This window comes from Drosophila guanche, unplaced genomic scaffold, assembly GCF_900245975.1.
Source record: "Drosophila guanche unplaced genomic scaffold, DGUA_6, whole genome shotgun sequence".
In the NCBI taxonomy this organism is placed as follows: domain Eukaryota; kingdom Metazoa; phylum Arthropoda; class Insecta; order Diptera; family Drosophilidae; genus Drosophila; species Drosophila guanche.
The window spans coordinates 758041-777202 of NW_022995745.1; the positions used below are offsets into that span (position 1 = coordinate 758041).

The window sequence follows — 19162 nt, forward strand, 5'->3', positions numbered from 1 at the left end:
GCAATGAAAATTCGCAATTTGCAAATAGCAATGCTGCTGATTAATAACAATCAATGCTTGGAATCGATTTGGCTAATATTGAAACCAGTTTTTTGGCAGTAGCTGCCTTCCTCCAGTTACTACCAAAGTAGTAGTAGTAGTAGTAGAGAAAAGGTGTTGCCGAGTCCACCGATCTGCACTTACCACTTTGTATTGTTTGCCGCATTCGCCTCGCCGATGGTGTGCGTGGCCACGGAGTAGCCAAAGTGCGAGTGGGGATGTCCGTACTTGATCAGCGGCAGTCGCTGCTCCAGATTGAAGCCAGCGACGGCAGTCAACGCCATCATATGGAGCAGCAGCAGCAGCAGCAAGGGCAGCGATGGTGGCCGATCTGCCGCCGATGCTCTGCCCGCAATGCAACGGTGCAGCATGATTGTGTGGCGGCTTTTAGCCGTTGCTGTTTACAGTTGCACGTGCACCGGGCACGGCCCTGGCACGACCTTCGGCAGTCTCGGCGGAGATCTTCCGCACAGCAAAAAATAGGCAGGGGTAGCGACGCGGCGCTTCGATCGATCAACAGGTAGTTGCAGATGAATATTCCACACTCCTCTACACTGTTGCACTGCTTGCTCTTGCTCTTGTTGTTGTTGTTGTTGTTGTTGTTGTTGACGACACGCACACAGGTACACGCACAGGTAAAAAAAATTACGTAACACGCTCCACTGATATTAGTATTATAGTTAGGAATATTATACGGACACGTCTATTTGTTGTTGTTTTTTAATCAAATTCCAGCGATTAGAAAAAGCGCGCGACGAGTCAGTGACGTCACTCAGCGTTGACTTGACATTTCCTTGAATATTCGTTTATTTTTTTCTAAGTTTTTGTATTCGATATTAATGGTTTGTTTTTGAAATATTTCAACGTACTTTTCTGAATTCAGAAAACAAAAATCGACCCTATTTCTTATGTTGTTGCCCTTTTCCCTGTCCCGTTTTGAATGACGGGTCGGCTAGGGCCGTCAAAAAGATATCAATATATCGATATATTTTCAAAATAATAATATATTTATATCGTGATATTTTTTTGCCAACATAAATATATATTGATATTTTTCTGTGATAGTTTTTGATATCTAACGTTTGGTCACACTTATTTTTCGAAACCAACGGACATGAAGTAATAATATAAGGAGGGACCGTCGTCGGCAGCGTTCCTCGTGTAATTTGCCTTTGTTTGCTTGTGCAAGCGGAAGGTTGGGCGCAGTCTCCATTGTCGTTTCACTCACACCTACAGCGCAGTGCCCTTTCGCACGCATTGCGAAGTGTGACAAGCTGCTAGCAACATACCAACGAATACCACAAAATACTATTGGCTGACTTTCTAGATTTAGTCGGGCCGTATTTTTTTCGATCTGAGTACTTTCCTGCGGAACTATCGATAAAATATTCCAAAATAGTATTCCGTAGTCTTTAACCGTATTCCTCAACTCTGATCTTCTATTTGATATTACCAGCTTCAAAACACTTTTAACACTGAAACAATAATTTAATACGTTTTAAGAATCAATTTGGCTTGTTCTAAATACTCCTATTTATTGGATTGTAAACATATATTTTACAAATTTGTATTTGAATGTACACCATGAAAACTATTTAAAAATAGCGCGCGCAACAAAAGAGGAAAATAATTATATTGTTTCCCTAAAAGGGAAAAGGAACAAAAGTAAATATTATTATAAGCTCGGAGTCTTTTCTTCTATATATTTAAAACATACTCGGGGCTAGACTCCGGTTTATACATTGGAATTCTCCTTTCTTTTGCTAATGAACAAATCATCATGCACAGTAAAAGAATAGTTTAATACGATCAAAGAATCAATTTATCTCTTTCTAAGCACTCCTTTTCATTGGATTGAGTTCAAATGAGAAGCAATTATTATTTATTATTATTATTCAACTCAAATTGAATTTTGTTAAATTCCAACTCGAAATGAAGTCTCGCATCGTTCCACTTATGCGCGTTAACAGTTGCGTGTGCCAGCCCTGGCCGCAGCACACACAAAAGCCAGCAGCTACGCAACGCGGTGCTTGTAGAAATCGATAAAATAAAATCGTTTCGCCAGTCGCACCGTGCACGCTCCTACCTTTAATTCGCAAAAAGCCAATCAAATAGCCAACCCAAAGATAGTTAGTTACACCAGAGAGCCACAGAGGTACACGTACCACGATCCGAGAACCGAGAACCGAGAAACAATCCGAACAACATTTGCTGTGTGCAATTTCCGTTGCGCGAGTGCCAGAAATTTGAATCGATAATCGCGAGGGAGGAGGCTGTAAACACAAAACACTTAAAGTCAGGCCCAGAGCTAGCGCAGCAGCAGCAGGAGTCATCATGTCTTATGTGAGTGCAAATAGAATTAATTATTGAAATGTGCAAATATTGGGATGCTGCGCTTAAATGTTGCTGCATACCCTGAGGCGTCTTTGGTGCTGCCAAAGGAAAGTAGTGCCAAATGCTGGAAATTTTCAGCATTTTATGTAACTTTTTCGCATGCAAAAAAAAGCAGAAAAATCTAAATGCATATGTGTGCACATACATAATATGTAAACCCTAGTCAATGCCCTAAAAGTCTCTCATTTGTGCACCCAATTGATGTGCTAAAACTTTGTTGCAGCGCCTAAAAGCCACCAAATGCCCCACGGACGAGCTGTCGCTCACCAATCGCGCGATTGTCAATGTCGGCGACTTTCCCGACGATGTCAAGTAAGTGCCGCCACAAAATCAATGCCAAAATTGTATCACTAAACCCCCCCCAAAAGGTACGCGGACATTTCGCCCGCACCTGGGCAGCACTTCATTTTTGCTCTCGAGAAGACCGTGGAGGTGCCGCGGGGCTATGTGGGCTTCTCGCTGGTGCAGCGCAAGTGGGCCATGGTGTCCATCAACCAGGAGCTGGAGGTGCGTCCGTATAGGTTTGATGCCAGCTCCGATGTCATTACGTGTGTGTCCTTCGAGACGGACTTTTTGCAAAAGAAAACGTGAGTGGAAATGGGCGCCGAGATGGCGAATGCTGGCTGGAAACTGCCTGTTTCCCTTTTGCCTGTTGCAGCGTCTCCCAGGAGCCCTACGACTCGGACCAGATGGCCAAGGAGTTCATTATGCAATTCGCAGGCATGGCCCTGACCGTGGGTCAGTCTTTGGTCTTCAACTTCAAGGAGAAGAAGCTGCTGGGACTGGCGGTCAAGTCGCTGGAGGCCATCGACCCCAAGACCTTGGGCGAGGGCAAGGAGGCGGCCACGAGGAATGTGCGCTTCGGCCGCATCCTGGGCAACACGGTGGTGCAGTTCGAGAAGGCGGAGAACAGTTCGCTGAATCTGCAGGGCAAGTCCAAGGGCAAGGTGGTGCGGCAGTCGATCATCAATCCGGACTGGGACTTCGGCAAGATGGGCATCGGCGGCCTGGACAAGGAGTTCAATTCGATATTCCGGCGAGCGTTTGCCTCGCGCGTCTTCCCCCCGGAGCTGGTGGAGCAGCTGGGCTGCAAGCACGTGAAGGGCATCCTCCTGTACGGTCCCCCGGGCACCGGCAAGACCCTGATGGCCCGCCAGATTGGCACCATGCTGAATGCCCGCGAGCCGAAGATCGTCAACGGACCGCAGATCCTGGACAAGTATGTGGGCGAGTCGGAGGCGAATGTGCGGCGTCTGTTTGCGGACGCCGAGGAGGAGGAGAAGCGCCTGGGACCGAACAGCGGGCTCCACATCATCATCTTCGACGAGATCGATGCCATCTGCAAGCAGCGGGGCTCCGTGGCGGGCAACAGCGGTGTCCACGACACCGTCGTCAATCAGCTGCTCACGAAGATCGACGGCGTGGACCAGCTGAACAATATTCTGGTCATTGGCATGACCAATCGGCGGGACATGATCGACGAGGCGCTGCTGCGGCCGGGCAGGCTCGAGGTGCAAATGGAAATCAGTCTGCCCAACGAGCAGGGCCGCGTGCAGATCCTCAACATCCACACGAAGCGGATGCGCGACTTCAACAAGATCAACGAGGATGTCGACTGCAAGGAGATTGCGGCCCTAACCAAGAACTTCAGCGGTGCGGAGCTGGAGGGTCTGGTGCGTGCCGCCCAGTCCAGTGCCATGAATCGTCTGATCAAGGCGGACGCCAAGGTCACCGTCGATCCGGAGGCCATCGAGAAGATCAAGGTGAATCGCGACGACTTCCTGCACTCGCTGGAGAACGACATCAAGCCGGCGTTTGGCACGGCCCAGGAAATACTCGAGAATATGCTGGCCCGTGGCGTCATCAATTGGGGCACGCCCGTGAGCAATCTGCTGGAGGATGGCATGCTGTATGTGCACCAGGCACAGGCGCCCGAGTCGAGCGGCCTCGTCTCGGTGCTGATCGAGGGAGCGCCCAACTCGGGCAAGACGGCGCTGGCCGCCCAGCTGGCCAAGATGTCGGACTTTCCCTTCGTGAAGGTCTGCTCGCCGGAGGACATGGTCGGGTACACCGAGTCGGCCAAGTGTCTGCACATTCGCAAGATCTTCGACGACGCCTATCGCTCCACACTCAGCTGCATTGTGGTGGACAATGTGGAGCGGCTCCTGGACTACGGCTCCATTGGGCCACGCTACTCCAACATGACGCTCCAGGCGCTGCTCGTGCTGCTCAAGAAGCAGCCGCCCAAGGGCCGCAAGCTGCTCATTTTGTGCACCTCCAGCAGGCGGTGAGTTCCCAGTGCCCTTCCCTGCTGTTTCCCCCTTTAATCATACTCCCCTTTTGCAATCAAGTGAGGTGCTGGAGGAAATGGAAATGCTGACAGCCTTCACCTCGGTGCTGCACGTGCCCAATCTCTCCAGTCCGGAGCACGTCCTGTCCGTGCTCGAGCACACGGATCTCTTCAACAAGGGCGAGGCCCAGGCCATTGGCAAGAAGATGGCAGGCAAGCGGTGGGTCCAGGGTCCCAGGTGCTCCCAGAGAGCCTCGAAGTTGATACTCTTTTATCCTCCTTTTCAGCGTCTTCATTGGCATTAAGAAGCTGCTGGGCTTGATCGACATGGCCCGGCAAACGGAGCAGTCGCAGCGTGCCATCAAGTTCCTGTCCAAAATGGAGGAGGAAGGCGGCCTGGACATGGTCGCCCGGCAATAAGCGAACTCACTCCTTGCTGTCTCAATTATTAGCTACTAACTGAGGGAACGGAGCGCCGCTTATAACTATAATTACAACAAATAGTTCATTAGATCCAGACCCGCGTGACCTGATCGATGGCCAGCTAAACATTTCTTTTTGTTTTTTAATTTGTCGTTAAAAAATGATTGGGGATTCGTCGCTGATTGATTGAATCCACTGAAATGTGTACACCAAAAGCTATATTAAATAATTGTTAATCGCCAATGTTATAGCTATTTATATATACAATTATATTATACACCAAAAGAAAGGAAGCGAAAACGACACTGAAGGACGACGTCTGGTTAGGGGAGCGGAGAAGTTCGTTTTTTGCATGTAAAAAATACTCTAAAAATAAAATACGTTATTAGCAATATAATTATAATAATACAAATAATAATATGTAATTCCTCCTCCTTCCCACTACTTGCTAGTTAATTCATTTATTATGCAAACTTATCAAAACTCACATTTAAATATTGTTCACCCGACAAAAAATGTTATAAATATTTATCTACTTGTATCTTCAATAAAGACAAAGCAACAAAACTAAAAACCATGAAGAATCTCTCTAAACCTTTAGCAATAAAGAAGAGCCTTTTCGGACAATCAATATTGTGCAAAATGAATTGATTAATCGTTTAAAATTATAGTTTTAGCGCTGTGCATGCCAGCTAGCTGGTAATATTAAGCAGAAGCTCAAAGTTGAGCAAAATGATCAAAGATATGCGGTATTTTTTTTTTGTAAATGTTATTTGGTATCTATTTATCGATAACTTCGCGGTCGCAGTGATGGTCAGTGTTGGCATCCTGAAATGGAAAGAGACGGAGAATATGAACCACCTGACAGTTGCCGGGCAACGACAAAAACTCAGTTGGCTTTTGCCCAGTTGTTTGTTGCTTTTTGTGTGTATTTCGGCTCGTCACATCACAGAACGAAACATGGTGCGCAGTAAGTGGAAACCGCAAGAGTTCTCCAAGAGTTTATTCCAACTTATTTCCAACAGTCACCGAGGAATTGGTGCGCAAGAAGTCGGAGCACAATGAGCGGCTGATCAGCACACTGGAGGAGATCTCGCTGCATCAGGAGGACATTGAGCGGATTGAGCATGTGCAGAACTGGTGCAGAGAGCTCAAGATTCTGCTGCTGCAATCGAATCTCATTGCACGCCTCGAGAACCTCCACAAGCTGAAGCGCCTGGAGTACCTCAATCTGGCGGTGAACAACATCGAACGCATCGAGAACCTGGAGGCGCTGGAGTCGCTCAACAAACTCGATCTCACGCTCAACTTTATCGGGGAGCTGACCAGCGTGGAGTCGCTGCGCGGCAACTACAATCTCCGGGAGCTGCTCCTCATTGGCAATCCCTGCGCGGATTATCCGCACTATCGGGAGTACGTGGTGGCCACGCTGCCGCAGCTGCAGAATCTCGACTCCCAGGAGATTTCCCACTCGGAGCGGCTGCAGGCACAGCGGCAGCTGGGGAAGCATCGCTCGATCATTGTGCAGCGGCAGGCGGATCAGGCCATCGAGCGGGACGAGCAGCGAGTCCGCGTGGCCGAGCAGCAGGCGGCGCTGGCCGATCAGTGCGCGGACATCGAGGACGAGGAGGAGCGCACGCGCGCCTTCTGGAACGCCAAGAGCGAGCACTGCCCGGAGATACGCACAGAGATCGCCCGACGGCATCGCCTGGGCAGGGAGAAGCACGAGCCGCAGTCCGCGCTGCCACAGGCCAAGCGACAGCCGCACCTCTTCGCCCCCTGCGGCCGCCCGTACAACCTCAACCAGGCGAAGCTGCCCTTCAGCTTCCAGGACGAGGCCGATCACTACTCGCTGGAGCTGCAGGTCTACCGGCACCTGGACACGGCCTTGATTGACGTCGATGTGCAGACGAACTACACGCGCGTCACCGTCAAGGGAAAGATCTTTCAGATTGCCTACAACGAGGAGGTGCAGCCCGGCGAGTCCACAGTTCAGCGTTCCCAGGCCACGGGCCACCTGATGATTATCCTCAAGAAGTTGAAGGTCAACGAAATGCTCACCATCAAGCGCAGTACTAAGGCCAAGGGGTGAGTCAGCAAATCTGGCTACTGTGTGGTACCCTTTACTGTCTCTTTCTTTCAGAGCCACTGGACAGGAGTCGCTGCCCCTACGCGGCGCTGTGGACATTGCCAACATCTGTCCGCCCGACGATCTGCCAGATTTGATTTAGACTTTTACTCGCTTTCATATTTCTTTCGTTCATCAATCAATCAATCAATCAGTCATTCAATCAGCCATCCTACACTATTATTATACATTTAAAATGCAATAAATGGAGCTAAATATGTGGAATTTTTATGTGATGCACGCATCCGAAGAGCACAGCGAATCATCTGCCCTCTTTTTCTTTTTTATATTGCTACAAATTAAAAACCTATTTTGCAAGCACTTCACACAAAATAAGTCATGAGAACCAGCCAATCATGTGGAGAATTCATTGATAAACCGTATAAAACTCTATTATTAGCGCTGCAAATCCTGACTAGTTAGCACTATTGAATAGAACATCAAAATGGATGAAAATGATTTAAGATTTATGGTATATTTGCGGTATGTTTTGAACTTTAAGAAAGTATATTTCGGTCATTTCTGAGGGTCGTGCCGCAGCGTTGCCAATTCAGCTCTTTTCCCACTAGGTCTAGCGTTTTTCAACTGCCAAAAAGGGATGGGAGCGGGTTGCGGGAATTATAGCTTTGTAAATCTAGCATTATTGCTAAACAGCCAAACATAGATATGTCAGTCTTCGTGGTCTTCGAACCAAATGCCGTTTGTTGCATTATAAAGTGCCAGCAGAATGCTGAAAGCGAAGACAGAGTGACTTACTTAAGTTCAGCTTGAGAAGACTTTATCATTATATCAATAAAAATAACGTTTCACTACTCCAGCGTTTTTTTTAGCTGTCATCAAATTTGTCTGGCTATTTCTAGCTTTTTTCTGACCCGAAGAGTTGGCAGCACTGGTCGTGCGATGCATTTTATCGATAGGTCCGCTGTCAGAAACACGCACGTGCCCACTAAACTTGTATTTTCCATATTTGGCTGTTGTTTTGGGACGCCGCCGTCCCCTCTCTGCACTCTGCACTTCGCACAACAAACGCCGCACGAACAACGCCGCACAAGTCGCTGAAATGGGCAAGAATAAGCGCAAGAACAAGCAGCAGCAACAGCAACAGCAACAGCAACAGCCGTCGCAGTCCCAGGCCCAGGCCCAGGCCCAGACGCCAACGCAGACGCAGTCGGATGCAGCCTCTGGATCTGGTTTGGCCCTGACCTCGGCCTTGGGCTCAGCTGAGGGGGGAAATCAAGCAAGTGGCAGTCAAGGTCTTCAGGACAAGAACAACATCGATGGAAAACGCTTCCCCAGCCTGAGTGGCCAGCGGGGCGAGCTGAACGCGCTGGTGGTGCGCCTCCTCGAGCTGGTGGCCATGCAGCCGGCCAATCCCAACGAAGAGTGGAAGCAGTATGTGGAGCTGCAGCTGCGCCTACAGCGCATCATGGTGCTGGAGGAGCCGTTGCAGCGGGCCGTCTGCCTGGACACCAGCGATGACCAGACGCGCCTGGCCAAGGTGAACGCCTTCAGCGAGTGGGCCAAGGCGGGAGGCGTGAAGAGCGATTGCCTGGAGATAGCCATCTTCCCGGGCTATCAGCTGGGCCTGCGCGCCACCCAGGACATTGCCGCCGAGCAGCCAGTGCTGAGCGTGCCCCGCACGCTGATCTTCTCCGAGGAGCACTTGCCCGAGACCGACCGCAAGCTCTTCTGCAACTTTCCGCTGCTGACAAACTTCAATCTGGCCTATGCCCTGGTCATCGAGAAGGTGCGCGGCCCCGACAGCGTCTGGCGTCCCTACATCGACGTCCTGCCGGCCCGCTACAACACCGTCCTCTACTTCACCATTGAGCAGATGCAGCGCCTCCGCGGCACCGCTGCCTGCACCTCGGCACTGCGCCAGTGCCGCGTTATTGCCCGCCAGTATGCCAACATGTACAAGTGTGCCCACATTCGCCCCGAGGCCAGCAGCGCCTCCTCCATGGGCGTGCTCTTCACCCAGCACGGCCTGTGCTACGAGCTCTATCGGTAAGTGATTCCAATTAGATGTTCAGCAATAATCAATTGGTGGCTGCTTAACAGTGGCCGAATTGCGCCCAAAAATACATCTGTTAAGTTAACATAGCGACAGCAATGTTAAGCTGCAGTGCAGAGCCATGTTAAGCTGCAGTCTTAACAGTGCCCATGCTAACTAACAGTGCAGCTGGCATGCAGCTAACAGTACTGCACTTGGGTCGCTTTTGTGCGGCCATTTCCAGTCTCCACAGGTGGCAGGAATCGCCTACGAACATCCATGGCAGTATATGTATTCTTACCCCCCCGCTGGTGGGTTTTCTGTGGAAATATTTTCAAAGTTCTCAGCCAAAATGTTTGCTTCTACATTTTAATTCTCGAAAAAAAAAATGAAATTGAAACTTATTTACATACATATTTGAGCGTGCTTAGACATAGATACATTTGTATGCATATTTCTATTTCTATTTATCGGTATGTCTATGATGCATATACTCCTACGGTCGCCCGACTTTCTAGTCCATCAAATTCTAGAGTGGAAGGTGTGACGTGTGAGGATTGGGGCTGGGGGCTGAAAGAGAAAATCAAATCTATTCTCTTGTTGGGCATTTATGAACATTTATGCCTATTAGTGTGCATTTAGTCGGTGTTCGCTTTTTGTTGCTGTTGCTTGCTGCCTTCCTCCCTCTTCCCTTTTGTTCGAGCATTTTAATTTGGTTTTTTTCATCTTGTTTTCTTTTTCTCTCAGTGCCAAAGAATTTGTTTCCTGTTTTTGCTTTTCTTTTAATATTTATTGTCCTCATAAGTTTTTCTCTTTTTTTGTTTACTCTTAGTCTTCGATTTTCGGGCTTGGAGTCTGAACACAACTGTACTTTTATTTTACTTTTGGCTACGATTCTTCTCTGTTTTTTTGCTGCTATTCCTACTTTCCCTTTTGTTTTCGCTTGGTGCTTTAGAAACCCATTTGAATGCCGTGTTCTATGTGCGTGCATTTATGTGTGAACTTGAAAGATCTTCAGCATGGATCTGGAGGCTTGCAACACTAAGTACAGTCGCGCTTCGTGGCCATGCGGAATGAGCAATGAGGATTGTGGGAGGTCTGGAGTCTGGAGTCTGGGTGTCTCCTGTCGTTCAGTTTAGGGTCTTAGTTTTAGCTTCTCGCACAGAATTGATTCTAATCGAAATTTGAGCACACACAAAAAAAATGTTTCACTTCTTTCTTAGACTAAACTAATTAATTAACTAACTTTTACGCGCTCTCTCTCTCTCTGTAGATTTGTTTATCTGTGTGTGTGTGTGTGTGCCTATCGCCCTATCGTTTATCGCTCAGTTATCGATAGCCTGGTGCCTAATTGTCGAACGACTTGCGCAACGTGTCGAACAGATACTCCTGCACCTCCGGCGAATTGGGATCCATGGTGTTTAGCTTCTGGTGTGCACTGCGCAGCGAGAGGGCCAGCGAGGCGGAGGCTGAACTGCCGCTGGAGCTGCCTGCAGCTGCACCAGTTCCAATTCCAGTTCCAGCTCCGCCTCCGCCTGTCGTGGTCATGGAGGTGGCCGTGCTCAACGTGGCCGATCCGTCGCGTGTGAAGAGCATTGAGCTTTGGCGCTGCAGCTGGTGGACGGGCGTGCAGCAGGAGACGGCGGTCGAGATGCTCGCAATGCCAATGCCTGGGGCTCCTGTTCCCGCCGATGGGGCCGCCCCTCTGCTGGAGCCAATGACCAGCTCCTCCATGTGCTGGCGCATCGAGGAGCGACGCGAGACGGAGGCCGAGGCACCCGACTGTGCCATCTGCGGCAGCTTGCTCTTCATCGCATTGTAGGTCCTCAGATAGCTGGTCTTGCGCCGGCGATGCTGCTTCCAGCGGCACACCACAAAGATCACAAGAAAGGTGGCCAGGGCGGTGATCACGATGGCGGCACTGGCAACAATCGCCGACCGAATGCCGGACGGCATGCTGGCATACACTGTGCCCAGATGCTGTTGGGACACCGAGGTGGCCGCCGCGGCCGCCGGACTGCGATGGAAGCCGGGTCCGGACAGCTCCAGGTCGAGCAGATCGTGCGCCCGTGCCACCTCCTCCTCGATCTCATCGATCACATTGTCGTTCGCCGGCAGCAGCTTGCTGTTGGCCAGCTGTGACCTGTTGCCGTCTTCGCCTCCAGCTCCACCGTAGGGACTGACGCTCAGGTTGATGTCGATGCTGCTCGGCTCGAGCAGCTCATCCGGATCCGTGTCCACCTCCTGGGCACTGCCATTCCCATCGAGCAGCAGTCGCGGCGGTGGCAAAAAGTAGCCATTCCGCTCCTCCGTGGCCGTGGCCGTGGCCGTGGCCAGCGAAGCCAGCGCCAGCGTCTTCCACGACGGGAAGAACCCCAGCGACTTCTCTCCGCGCGACTGTTGCTGACGATTGAAGGAGACTCCTGCTGCTTGCGAGGCGGACGATGTCTGGGCATAGGCGGGTCCTGCAATTAGACGAAAAGCGAGAAGCGAACAAAATGGTGGGTGGTGGGGCGAAAGAGCAGACAGACAGAGTTGCGGATCGGGGATAGGGGATCAAGGCTTAGAGCGTGTGTGTGTGTGTCTCTGTGTGTGTTTTGTGTGTGTCTGGGATTGTGGACGGGGGGTTGCGGACACTCGCGACGACCAACTCAGACCAACTTCTCTTGCTGTTGGCGTTGCTGCCAGCGCTGGCGTTGGTTTCGTAGCCGCAAGGCGGTAATACCTCGATTCCCACCGGACTGCTGCTGCTGCTGCTCGCTCTCGTTCGGCTCAATGTCGATGATGGATGTGAAGTAGCTGGAGCCCTGCGAGTCCGTCTTGATCTCATCGGGCTTGACGCTCTTCAGGTCCATGAGATTGAAGTGCGGAAAGTTCTCAAAGGCCGTCACAATGTCCATGTTGTCCTGCAGCACCACCTTCTGGCCGGGATAGAAGCGCGAATGCTCGTCGCCGCCGCTCACGATCGTGGACAGATGCAGCTGGCTGGAGCCGCGTTTCCGGTGCTCGATCAGCTCCTCCAGCGTCATGTTGCGCTGCTCGAGCACCTTGAACAGCCGATTGCCCGAGCGTCGATCCTCGATAAGTTCCAGCAGATCGGTGCGATCGTCCACATCGTCCACCAGAGTCAGTTGTGGCTGTGGCTGTGGCTGCGGCTGCGATGCAGAAGGTTGTGGCTCGATATCCCTCTCGGGTGCCGGCACACGTGTGTGATGCGTGTGGCTCTCCACTTCGTCAAAGAAGTTCTCCAGATCGTCATCGTGGTAGTTGAGCTCCTCGCTGGCATTGCCGCCCGGCTGTGCTGCCGATGGTGGTGCTGCCTCTGTGCTGTTGCCTCTCGCATCCACCGCATCCAGCTGCACATCTTCCATGCTCTCCACCGCATTCCTGTCGTAGTGCTGCTGTATAAAGTTATCCTTGAGTCGCTTTTGGCTCTCCTTGCTGCTGGCATTGCGCAGTCTATGACGTGGATTGCTCGTGCTGCTGCTCGCAGGTGGTGCCTCCGTTTGTGCCATCTCCCCAGACTCCACTTCAATCGAATCGGGCTCGGTTTCGGGTTCAGGCTCCTCCTGCTCCTGCTCCTGTTCCTGCTCTTCAATCTCCTCAATGCTGTTGGCCAATGTGCTCGTAATGATGGGCGTGCTCGTGTCCACCTCCAGGCTGCTGCTGCTGCTGCTGCTGCTGGTTGTGGTTGTGGTGGTTGCTGCTGTCGTGCTGCTGCTGCTGCTGCTGGCTGCCTTGAACAGCCCCGGGGGCTTCAGCGTGGGGCGCAGGTGTTGCCTCTTCTTGTAGAGCGGCAATCGCGTGGTGGTGGTGGTGCTGCTGCTGCTGCTGCTGGGTGCCACTGTGCTGCCCGCAGTGGACTGCTGGCTGCGTCTTGTGGTGCTGCTCTCACGGGAAGAGCTGCCAAAGAGCTTCAAGCGCTGCAATGTGGGAAACTTGGCTCGCATCCTCAGAGACTCTTCCTCCTCGCTCTCCTGGCTGTGGCTGTGGCTGGGGCTGGTTGTGGTGCTGCTCAGATACGCACTCGGTAGGCGCCGCACGCCCTGCTTGCTCTGTTGGCTCTGCTTCTTCTGCACTGCTTCCCCTTGCGGCTGTGGGGGCGGGGCTATGGCCGTGGTCTGCAGGGCAAGCAGTGCATTCTGCTTGCCCTTGAGCAGATCGTCCAGCGAGAGATTCTTCTGCTGCAAAATCTCACTGAGACTCAGGCCGCCCGAGTTCTTCAGAATGTTCTTGAGGTCCACCGATGTCTGCAGCTTGCCCCCACTGCCAGGTGCCTCCTGCTCCTGCTCCTGCTCGTGTTCCTGCTTCTTGGACTGTCCGTAGGGCCGGCGATAGGCTTTGCTCTGGCTGCTCGCCTGCGCGCTGGCATCCAGCGTGGATGCTGGTATGTGTGTGGGCTCCTGCCGTTGCCGCTGCTTGTCCCGCTCGCGTTCCAGCGCTGCCATCGGCTCCCTGACCAGCGGCTGCTTGCGTCGCCTCAGTGCATCGGCATCGTCCTCGACATGACCACGCCAGTAGGTCGATCCAGCGCCAGAGCCAGCTGCCGTGTCCTCTTCGGTGACTCCCAGCGCTGCCAGCGGCAATTGGGGTCGACGCTTTCGCTTCCGCATGCCCGCCTGGGCAATGCGACGACGATTCCCATTCCCATTTCCATTACCGTTCCCATTCCCATCATTCCCAGCTGTGCCCTTGCCATCGTCCACAATCAGCGAGACGCCCGTCTGCAGCAGCTGCGGAAAACAGAAGAAACAAAAAAAAGATTACAAAATATTTCTATTGCTTTTGCTGTTGCTGTTATTGCGAAGGTTCGTGTGGAAGTGTGTGTTTATTGTACAACTGATTGATGGAGACGAGACGCATTGATTGATGGCTCCAATGAGTCTGCCCAGAAAATGGAGAAGAGAAAAAATGCAAAGTCGTGGCTAGAGAATGCCGAAATCCCGCACCATTACACGCATTTCTCTCACGTCATTTGCCGTGACAACTCTCTTTTCAGCCGCTGCCTGCCTGCCTGCTGCTTCTCTTCCTCTGCTTCTCTCTCTCTTTTTCTCTGCCGCTGCATCTGCCTGTGTCTCTTCCTCTGCCGCTGTCTCTGCCCTTGCTTAGAAATATTTGTCTTAGAGCAACAATTTAAGCAAAACTGGCAGGGCTATGTAACATTTTACATTAATTTATGTAAATTGCAAGCATTCTTGTCATCAATTTGGCTGTGGCTGATTTCGTTTCAACGATGCATAATGAATGGGTTTGCGCCGGGGGCGCCTTTTGTGCTCACGTAATTAGTTTTCAATCAGAATTCAGGGCAGCAGCGGACACTGAGTAGCTGCAGCTGAGATGCAGATAACGGTACACATCTGTGGGTGTGGGTGTGGGTGTGTGTGCAATGTCATTATGTATGTGTGCATAATGCATGTTGCGTTTGTGTGCCTAAACCATCATCATCCGCATACAATCAGCCTAATGCAGATTGGCCATGTATGAGTGGGGGAAGAAGCATGCGGCTTTCCATTGAACAGGGGCCCCCGTGAATAGAGCCTTTGCACCATGCGTGATGCTTGAATGGATGGATGGATGGATGGATGGATGGATGGATGGATGCATAGTGAATGAACTGGCAGACTGAAAGGCACAAAGAGAGACAGTGGAAATAATTAACCAAAATGGAAATGACACAAAAATGTGCCAGTGCAAAGCGAAACTAAATTTGTTGACGAAAAACTTGTTCCTTTGGCGACAGCAACAAAAACTCATTACTCTTGGCCAAGAGAAATTGTGTAAGGAAAGCTGCAAGTTTTGCCTCAGTTGCGAAATGAAAACTGCCACACAATGCAAAAATAATGGCAAGCTGAAAAGAAGCAAACGAACAACGACAGAGAGACAGAAAGACAAGAAGTGCGAGCAAAGTCGTTGCCATAAGACTGAAGAAAATCGAATCGACAAGAAAGGGAATAGAGAATGCCGAAATCCCGCACCATTACACGCATTTCTCTCACGTCATTTGCCGTGACAACTCTCTTTTCTGGCGCTGCCTGAATGTAGCTCTGCCGCTGCCTGCCTGCTGCTGCTTCTCTCTCTGCCCTTTCCTCTGCTTCTGTCTCTGCCGCTGCTTCTGCTTCTCTTCCTCTGCTTCTCTTCCTCTGCCGCTGGCTCTGCTTCTGCTTCTGCTTCTGTCTCTGACTCTACCTCTGTGACTCCTTTCCAGCTCACGTTGGTTTCAATATTTTCTCTGGTTCTTTTTCCTGTTTGCGGAATGAGCGAAAGGAGCCAGCCGTCTATGCATGAGCAATGAAGGCAGAGCGACATGAGCCGGCAATCCGATTGTATTGCAAGAGTCTCAACTTGTCCCAAGGAACAAACACGCAAATTTCAGACAGCGGAGAGAGGGAGAGCGGGAGAGCATCGGTAAGGCAGTCGAGCAACTGCACTTCATTTGCATTGGGAGCAGGCAAAGAGGAGCTTGAATATGCACAACAATAACCATGGCCATGATAACTAATTAATATTGAGGAATAATTAAGCGAAAGTGCAATCGGTGCAAACAAGTCAAAAGGCAGTGTAGAAAAGCTGTGTACAAGATGTGTCAAACATTGTGATGTGGGGAAAAGCGTTGAACTTGTCATCGATAGGGCCCACCAAGGCGCCTGCCAAGGTGAGACACTGCCTGCGGCAGCGACACCAAAACTTTCTCGCTACTTAGGGAGGGTGAGACTTCTTTGTATGCTGATTGACTAAAGGCAAAGTCAGGCTCAAAGCACACTCACTTGAGGCTTTCCAACACTGGCCGTGCGCACTGATAACTTATTATTACTCTTATGAAAAAATATTCACCCACTCGTGAGTCTGGGGAAACTTTTTGCCATAGGGACATATAATACAAAGGGAAAATGGTTGAGTGAGAAAAAAGTTAAGAGATTCTCCTGCCGCCAGCCGCCAGCCGCCACTCCTCTTCCCTTTTGCAAGAGTTTTTGGTGGGAAAGTCGGAGTGCCTTTTGCTGGTGTTGTTTTTGTGGTTTCGGTTTTGGTTCTCGCTCTGATTTCTGGCTCTAGTTGCTGCTGATTTCTAACAAAGTGAGTGGCGGCGAGGCCCGGCCCGGCCCGACCCTTGACCACTTCAGAGCAAGTTGCTGCTTTTCATAATTAAATTGAAAAATTTATGCACAATTAAATGGAAAACTTTTCGTTGTGGTCAGACGGCGGAAAGCCAAAAAGCTCTTTCCTTTCAGCTCTCCATTCATTTTCCTTTGCTTGTTTTTTCGGCAATTGCAGCTGGGCCGTGTCGACGGTGATGACGCGCCAGAATTTGGTGCCGCGCCAGCTGCAGGCCAACGAGGATGGCGACGATCTCAGCCAGTTGCCCATCTCGGCCTTGATCCCCTACTGGGACATGGCCAACCACAGGCCAGGGAAGATAACGTCCTACTATGACAGCGGCGTGCACCAGATGGACTGCACGGCCCAGGAGGACTGCAAGGCCGGAGAGCAGTTCTTCATCTACTACGGCGATCGATCCAATGCCGATCTGCTGGTCCACAATGGGTGAGTGCGGGGCGGCTCAGAGACCTCTAACTGAAACTCTAATTGTCTCTCTCGCAGCTTCATCGATGTGAACAACCGCAAGGACTATGTGAAGATCCGCTTGGGCCTGGGCCAGTCCGACCCGCTGGTGGAGCAGCGTGCCAAGATCCTGGCACGTCTCAACATTGAGCGCAAGGCGGAGCTGCGGGTGCTGCCGGCACCCGAGCACATCTCCGGCGAGCTGCTGGCCTTTGTGCGCGTCTTCAATATGAGCGCCGATCAGCTGGAGCATTGGGGCAGCGATCTGGAGCGCGCCGTCGATCTGCTGCACATCGACTGTGCCCTGGAGACGGACCACGAGACGCGCACCTGGCACTACTTGTATCAGCGGCTCAAGCTGCTGCTCGGCGTGCTCGAGGCCACGTGCAAGGAGTCCGAGGAGCTGCAGCAACTGGAGCAGCTGCAGCTGACGGACGGGCCAGAGGCCAAGCAGAAGCAGCCGGGACAGGACATCGATCTGCTGGTGGTGCAGTATCGCCAGCTCGAACGCCGCATACTCGCCGACGCCCTGCAGTATGCACAGGAGCGGTGCAAGGTCTAGGGCGGTTGGGCCCCACGCCTGCACAACCCAAGCAGATGCGAAATTCGAGTGGCCATCTACGCGGGAATAACTAAGCTACTCCCTTAGACAGTAACGACACAAATGCGTTTACTTAAGTTTAATTTATTTTTAATTTCAATTGTTTTTGTTTTTTCTCGAAGTCGTTTGAAACCAAAAGAACACACACATCCTCATGCCTCATGCCTCATGCTCTCCTCCATCGATAGTTTATCTACATGGTAGTCTACATTGTATCTACATGTTAGTTGACATTGTCTCGGTCCCAGCACGCACCCAGAAATTTGATTATGAATCGAGTTGCTAGCGAGAATTATTTGTTTTGTTTTCATTTGTTTTTCCTTTTTTCTCCATTTATTTGTAATATTTTTTTTTTGTTTACGAAAATAAATATGAAAATTAAGTACAGAATTGTTCTCGGCGTGCCCTTGCACCTTATCGAACACTGCTCCACGCGTCACCCCAGTTCAAAGAGCTAAAAGCTTCTCGATGGCCTATGACACGCTTGGCTGCTCGACAACCCTTTCTGTGCTGCCAAGAATGGATGGTTTACATTTTCCCCATGGCCGATTTGTGAGCTCTTTGCTCTTCGTTTGCTCAAGCATAAGTATGTGGGCTGTGTGTGTGTGTGTGTCACCATTCAATTGCCAATAACTAAATGACTTGCCAGACGTCCAGCTCTGACAGCCTCAAAAAGCAATCAATTTGCAAATCTAAATGCCCACACAGCCACACCGCTCGGATGCCGCCAGTGTTGGTAGATGTAAAATATTTGATTACGTTGGGGAAAGGAGTGTGTGCAGGTCAACACTGCACTGATGGAGGGACAAGTGGAAGTCGATCAGGCAAGCTGCAGTGGCATCCCACCTCTCGTGGGAGCTCTTAGCTGCTTATGGGACCCCTTCGCTGCCCCTGCCAGTGTTGTGTTTGGTGTGTGTGTCAGGGTTGCTGAATTAACGGCATCGCCGACAACAATGCACTCGGCATGGCCAGCTTCAAGTGTTGTTAATTGTGGACCCAATGGAAGCTGCAACTTCAGGCAATGATAATGATGATGTTGCTGCGGCTGGGAAGCCAAATTGCGATTTGCGAATTGCGATTTGCGAACACTCGCAGAAATGTCATTAAAATGGCTCGACAACCCACAAAACTCAATATGCACGAGGCACTGCCACTGCTCGTACTCGCATTGCCGTCGGGAAGGCCTCGACTGACATTTGATTTGACACTCGAATAGCTATTTTCCGTATGCACATCCAGAGTGGTGAGTGGGGAGTGGGGAGTGTGGAGTGTGGAGTGCCCACCACACCTGCCCCACTCGACACAGAGTGTTGCCACAGAGTTGGCACTCAATTTTCACGCTCGTTTGGGGAAAAGGTTTCCCTGTTGCTGTGCGAAAAGTGTGTTTAGGCAGTTGATTGAAATATTTGAAATATTCGAATGGGCTGGCGGGCAAACTGGGTCGTGGGTTGTGGTGGGGGTGGAGCACCGTTATCGATTCGCTCTCAACGCTGATCTCTCTCTCTCTCTCTCTCTCTCTCTGTCTCTGCCTCGAACTCTGCTAATTGCTTCGACAATTTTGTTGTGCCGGCCAAAGCAATTAGCAAATGGCAAATGTTCGCTACACTCCGTACCCAAACTATGCACTCTCCAGGATGCTCTCGACAATGCACAAAACTTAAGCTGCTTAAAATGCATGCACCATGGGCCATAAAAATGATGACCGCTCCGAACAAAAAGCGAACCAAATTGTTGACA

General features: G+C 50.9%; 5 protein-coding genes across 5 annotated transcripts in view; 3 read left to right on the top strand and 2 right to left on the bottom strand.

The window, feature by feature from the left end:
• Nucleotides 1-966, bottom strand: part of LOC117580697 (integrin alpha-PS1) — a 35977-nt gene extending 35011 nt beyond the window's left edge. Inside the window, exon 1 of the mRNA XM_034267322.1 lies at nucleotides 184-966. Within this exon, the coding sequence (XP_034123213.1) occupies nucleotides 184-410 (227 nt within the window). The 5' untranslated portion in view covers nucleotides 411-966. The remainder of the gene's footprint in view (nucleotides 1-183) is intronic.
• Nucleotides 967-2095: 1129 nt separating this feature from the next.
• Nucleotides 2096-5389, top strand: LOC117580695 (vesicle-fusing ATPase 1). Its single transcript, XM_034267320.1, has 6 exons — nucleotides 2096-2382; nucleotides 2657-2745; nucleotides 2802-3020; nucleotides 3092-4720; nucleotides 4785-4943; nucleotides 5011-5389. Exons 1-6 carry the CDS (start codon nucleotides 2374-2376, stop codon nucleotides 5141-5143), a joined length of 2238 nt encoding a protein of 745 aa, XP_034123211.1. The 5' UTR covers nucleotides 2096-2373; the 3' UTR covers nucleotides 5144-5389.
• Nucleotides 5390-6020: 631 nt separating this feature from the next.
• LOC117580785 (protein tilB) lies at nucleotides 6021-7452 on the top strand. The gene is made up of 3 exons (XM_034267480.1): nucleotides 6021-6116; nucleotides 6172-7234; nucleotides 7290-7452. Exons 1-3 carry the CDS (start codon nucleotides 6107-6109, stop codon nucleotides 7375-7377), a joined length of 1161 nt encoding a protein of 386 aa, XP_034123371.1. The 5' UTR covers nucleotides 6021-6106; the 3' UTR covers nucleotides 7378-7452.
• A 738-nt stretch (nucleotides 7453-8190) lies between these two features.
• LOC117580954 (actin-histidine N-methyltransferase) lies at nucleotides 8191-17722 on the top strand. The gene is made up of 3 exons (XM_034267740.1): nucleotides 8191-9281; nucleotides 16537-16806; nucleotides 16864-17722. Exons 1-3 carry the CDS (start codon nucleotides 8335-8337, stop codon nucleotides 17384-17386), a joined length of 1740 nt encoding a protein of 579 aa, XP_034123631.1. The 5' UTR covers nucleotides 8191-8334; the 3' UTR covers nucleotides 17387-17722.
• The window catches only part of LOC117580953 (mediator of RNA polymerase II transcription subunit 15), a 32083-nt gene continuing 23092 nt past the window's right edge, over nucleotides 10172-19162 (bottom strand). The window contains exons 2-3 of the mRNA XM_034267739.1: nucleotides 11993-14000; nucleotides 10172-11732 (exon numbers count right to left, since the gene is read on the bottom strand). Of these exons, the coding sequence (XP_034123630.1) occupies nucleotides 10615-11732; nucleotides 11993-14000 (3126 nt within the window). The 3' untranslated portion in view covers nucleotides 10172-10614. The remainder of the gene's footprint in view (nucleotides 11733-11992; nucleotides 14001-19162) is intronic.

Coding starts and splice junctions, on each gene's coding strand:
- LOC117580695 (XM_034267320.1), top strand. Junction 2,746..2,801: donor GACTTTCCCGACGATGTCAA/GTAAGTGCCGCC, acceptor CCCCCCCAAAAG/GTACGCGGACATTTCGCCCG. Junction 4,944..5,010: donor AAGAAGATGGCAGGCAAGCG/GTGGGTCCAGGG, acceptor CCTCCTTTTCAG/CGTCTTCATTGGCATTAAGA.
- LOC117580785 (XM_034267480.1), top strand. Junction 7,235..7,289: donor CGCAGTACTAAGGCCAAGGG/GTGAGTCAGCAA, acceptor TCTTTCTTTCAG/AGCCACTGGACAGGAGTCGC.
- LOC117580954 (XM_034267740.1), top strand. CDS start 8,335: ATGGGCAAGAATAAGCGCAAGAACAAGCAGCAGCAACAGCAACAGCAA. Junction 9,282..16,536: donor CTGTGCTACGAGCTCTATCG/GTAAGTGATTCC, acceptor CGGCAATTGCAG/CTGGGCCGTGTCGACGGTGA. Junction 16,807..16,863: donor GATCTGCTGGTCCACAATGG/GTGAGTGCGGGG, acceptor TCTCTCTCGCAG/CTTCATCGATGTGAACAACC.